The 3,085-nt window shown below is 45.5% G+C and overlaps 1 protein-coding gene across 1 annotated transcript; it reads left to right on the forward strand.

The window, feature by feature from the left end:
* The first annotated feature begins 707 nt into the window (after positions 1-707).
* LOC119455612 (uncharacterized) lies at positions 708-1,883 on the forward strand. The gene has a single exon (XM_037717030.2). The coding sequence runs from the start codon at positions 708-710 to the stop codon at positions 1,881-1,883; it is 1,176 nt and encodes a 391-aa protein (XP_037572958.2).
* Positions 1,884-3,085: the final 1,202 nt, after the last annotated feature.

Genomic DNA, 3,085 nt, shown 5'->3' on the forward strand with positions numbered 1-3,085 from the left:
TCTATCAGGGCCATACGACCCTAATCCCAAAGAGCACTGATAATGAAGTATTAAAGAGTGTAAACGGATATAGGCCGATATCATTATGTAACGTCGATTATAAAATATTTGCAAAAGTACTTACAAATAGGTTGCAGACAGTCATTGCTAAATTAGTTGGTGACCATCAAACATGTGGAATTCGAGGACGCTCTATACAAACAAATATTCATATCGCACGTTCAGTCCTTGAGTGCTTAGAAGGTAGCATGGATCAAGTAGCTCTTCTTCAGATTGACCTCGCCAAAGCCTTTGATAAGGTTCAGCACAGTTTTTTGTTCCGATTACTGCGACATCTGCAGTTAGGTGATGCATTATATAATGGTATAGCACTTTGTTATAAAGGGTGTACTACAAAGTTAATTGTGAACCGTACCCTCTCAGGTGTAATACAGGTACAGTCATCCGTCCGTCAGGGTTGTCCGCTCTCGCCTTTACTTTTCGCAATATACTTGGAACCTCTTTGCTTAAGCGTGCTTTATAACTCAAGCATTAAGGGATACAGGTATGCAGATGAAGAAATTAAAGTTCTAGCTTATGCGGATGACATTGCCTTCTTTTGCATCGATAAGCCCAGTATTACTGAGACAATAAACACTACCTTGCGTTTCTGTGAAATGGCAGGAGCTAGTGTAAATTTTGATAAAAGTCGGGGGTTTTGGCTAGGCATGTGCGCTCTAACTCCCTCTGTGTTCTCGAATATTCATTGGGATCAGTCTTCGCTGCGTTATCTTGGTGTGCCTCTCGATAACTTCCGTAATAGTGGACCTCATTGGACATCCACGATAACCACAATCCGTCGAAAGATGACAACCTGGCAGGGACGCGACTTCTCCATTTTCGCAAGAGCTAAGGCGTGCAATATATTCCTTGCTTCTAAGCTTCTTTATGTTCTGCAGGTATTGCACTGCTCTCGCATCCATGTTCAGGCATTCCACAGAATATTTGCATGTTTTATTTGGCAGTCATCATGGGAAGCCATGAGAAGGGATAATCTTTTCCTTCCACTTGAGAAGGGAGGTCTCAGTCTTGTGCATTTGTTTGTGAGACAATTGCTCATGCGATTATTTTACCTTAAAAATGATCGTCATCCTATCCTCCTTGCAGTTAACAGAACACGTCTTGCTTCACACCTCCCTTTTCTTTTTGTCACGACCAACTCTGCTCAAGAACTGCCGTTATGGGGCTTCCTAAAAGAACTCGTGGATACTATCTCATTTTTAAAAGCCAGATTCACGTTAGAATATTTATTTAGCGTTGATCGAACATCGCTAAATATAGCACTTGTAAATAACCTTTTCCCTGCACCTATGTATCGAAAGCCATATCTGTCTCTATTTGGTCAAGATGTTCTTTGCCGTGTTCGTCGAATGTGTATAACGCCAGCAGCGAAAACATTTTTCTTTAAGCTGCACACTTCCACTCTGCCAGTTAAAACATGGCTTCATGAGAAAGGATTATATGTACCGTGGAATACAAATTGTAGACTGTGCAGCCAACCTGAAACAATAGAACATTGCTTTATTCTTTGTCGTGATGCATTTTATTTTTGGGACATTTTACAAAGAACTATCAAAAAAGAATTTCGTCTAACACCTTACGGTATCCGGTTCCTTCCTTTCAAAAAGACAATCAGTAATGCACCATATGATTTGTTTATGTTATTAGGACTGTATTCATTATGGAGAAGCCGAATGATCGACAGACATGCCGAGCCACCCCGCTCGACAAGGTCTGTCTTTCGAGAAGAGGCTGCTCAAGTGCGGAGTGTTGTTGCAACCTTTGACCCCGTTCCTGAATGGGTTTCGTATCTGGACGCTTGTGTTTGTTTACCCGATATTTGAACTTTCATTCGACTGCCTAGCGTGTGTGAATTTGTTTTGTCATGTATGTATATATTTAACACAAATAATTTTCGCATATAACTACTAATATTTCCATGCAATAAAGAAAAAAAAAGTGGCTGTATGGCCGAGTGGTTACGGCGTTCGCTTCGGAATTTTGTACGTGGGTTCGAGTCCTGCCTTGGCTCTTTTTTTTTTAATCTTAATATCACGCTTTTCCTTTTGTTTTCCTCTCTGTTTGCCAGCGCGGTCGTCTGAACCCCGGCGCCACGGCGGAAGCCGTGGTGCCGGGCGCCGACGCGAAGCGGCGGTCGTTGGGGTGTTGCGGAGCGCAGCGTAGCAACACCCCAAATAAAAAAATACTGCTCCAGTCAGGTAGACTGCTCCCTCCCTGATAGTGAGATTATATTTGGATCATCAAAAGAGTGATGCGTTTATTTAGGAATACCACCGATCCCCTAACAGCAGGCTAGTCAGCCCCAACCCAGCGTGTTCTCCGTAAACGCCTCCTCCGTTCCAACGGCGGCGGCTAGAAACATGGTACGCGCGAGCGGCGCAGCGCGGCGCCAGCGGTCGAGCGCTGTACGGGGGCTGAAATAGAAATACGCCACCCCGCCACCCCATTAGCTTAGGCCCGAGCACGGAGTAAGATAATCAGGAGCGCCGACTCCGCCGCCGCGCAACGCATTCGCTCGGGACAAACCGTGCAACGCAAATTATACATCGCGTACGCCATCTGTCGAGGCGCGTGGAAAACACTCAACAGCTTGCTTCCATGTGCGCATGCGCTGAGTGGCGGAGACCGGCGGCGACGGCGGCGACGGCGGCGCAGAACGGGCAGCGCGGCACCCGCAGAGCGTGTCGTCTGCTACAAACGTGGACCCTCGGCTGTCTTAATTTGACAGCAATCAAACACGAAAAATATATGTGCACAAATAATAAAAGCGCAAATAAACACGCGGTAGCGCATTTATGCACGCATACGAAACATTTTTAGATGTCTTTAGAGGAAACAGACGATAAATCATGCGGTACAAAAAGACACAACAGAAGTACTTATTTTATTGGGATAGCAATTATATGGACACTCCAAAGCGGATTTCTGCCGTCGACGTCGTCGTCGCCGTTGCCGTCGCCGTAAGGTTCTGTATGACGTCAATGGCGATGAAATCGTCGCCGCGCCCCGGACACTGTATGTGCGA

Source organism: Dermacentor silvarum, chromosome 1 (genome assembly GCF_013339745.2).
Source record: "Dermacentor silvarum isolate Dsil-2018 chromosome 1, BIME_Dsil_1.4, whole genome shotgun sequence".
NCBI classification, from domain to species: domain Eukaryota; kingdom Metazoa; phylum Arthropoda; class Arachnida; order Ixodida; family Ixodidae; genus Dermacentor; species Dermacentor silvarum.

Bases quoted from the DNA above. Each gene is read 5' to 3' on its own strand.
- LOC119455612 (XM_037717030.2), top strand. From the start codon at position 708: ATGTGCGCTCTAACTCCCTCTGTGTTCTCGAATATTCATTGGGATCAG.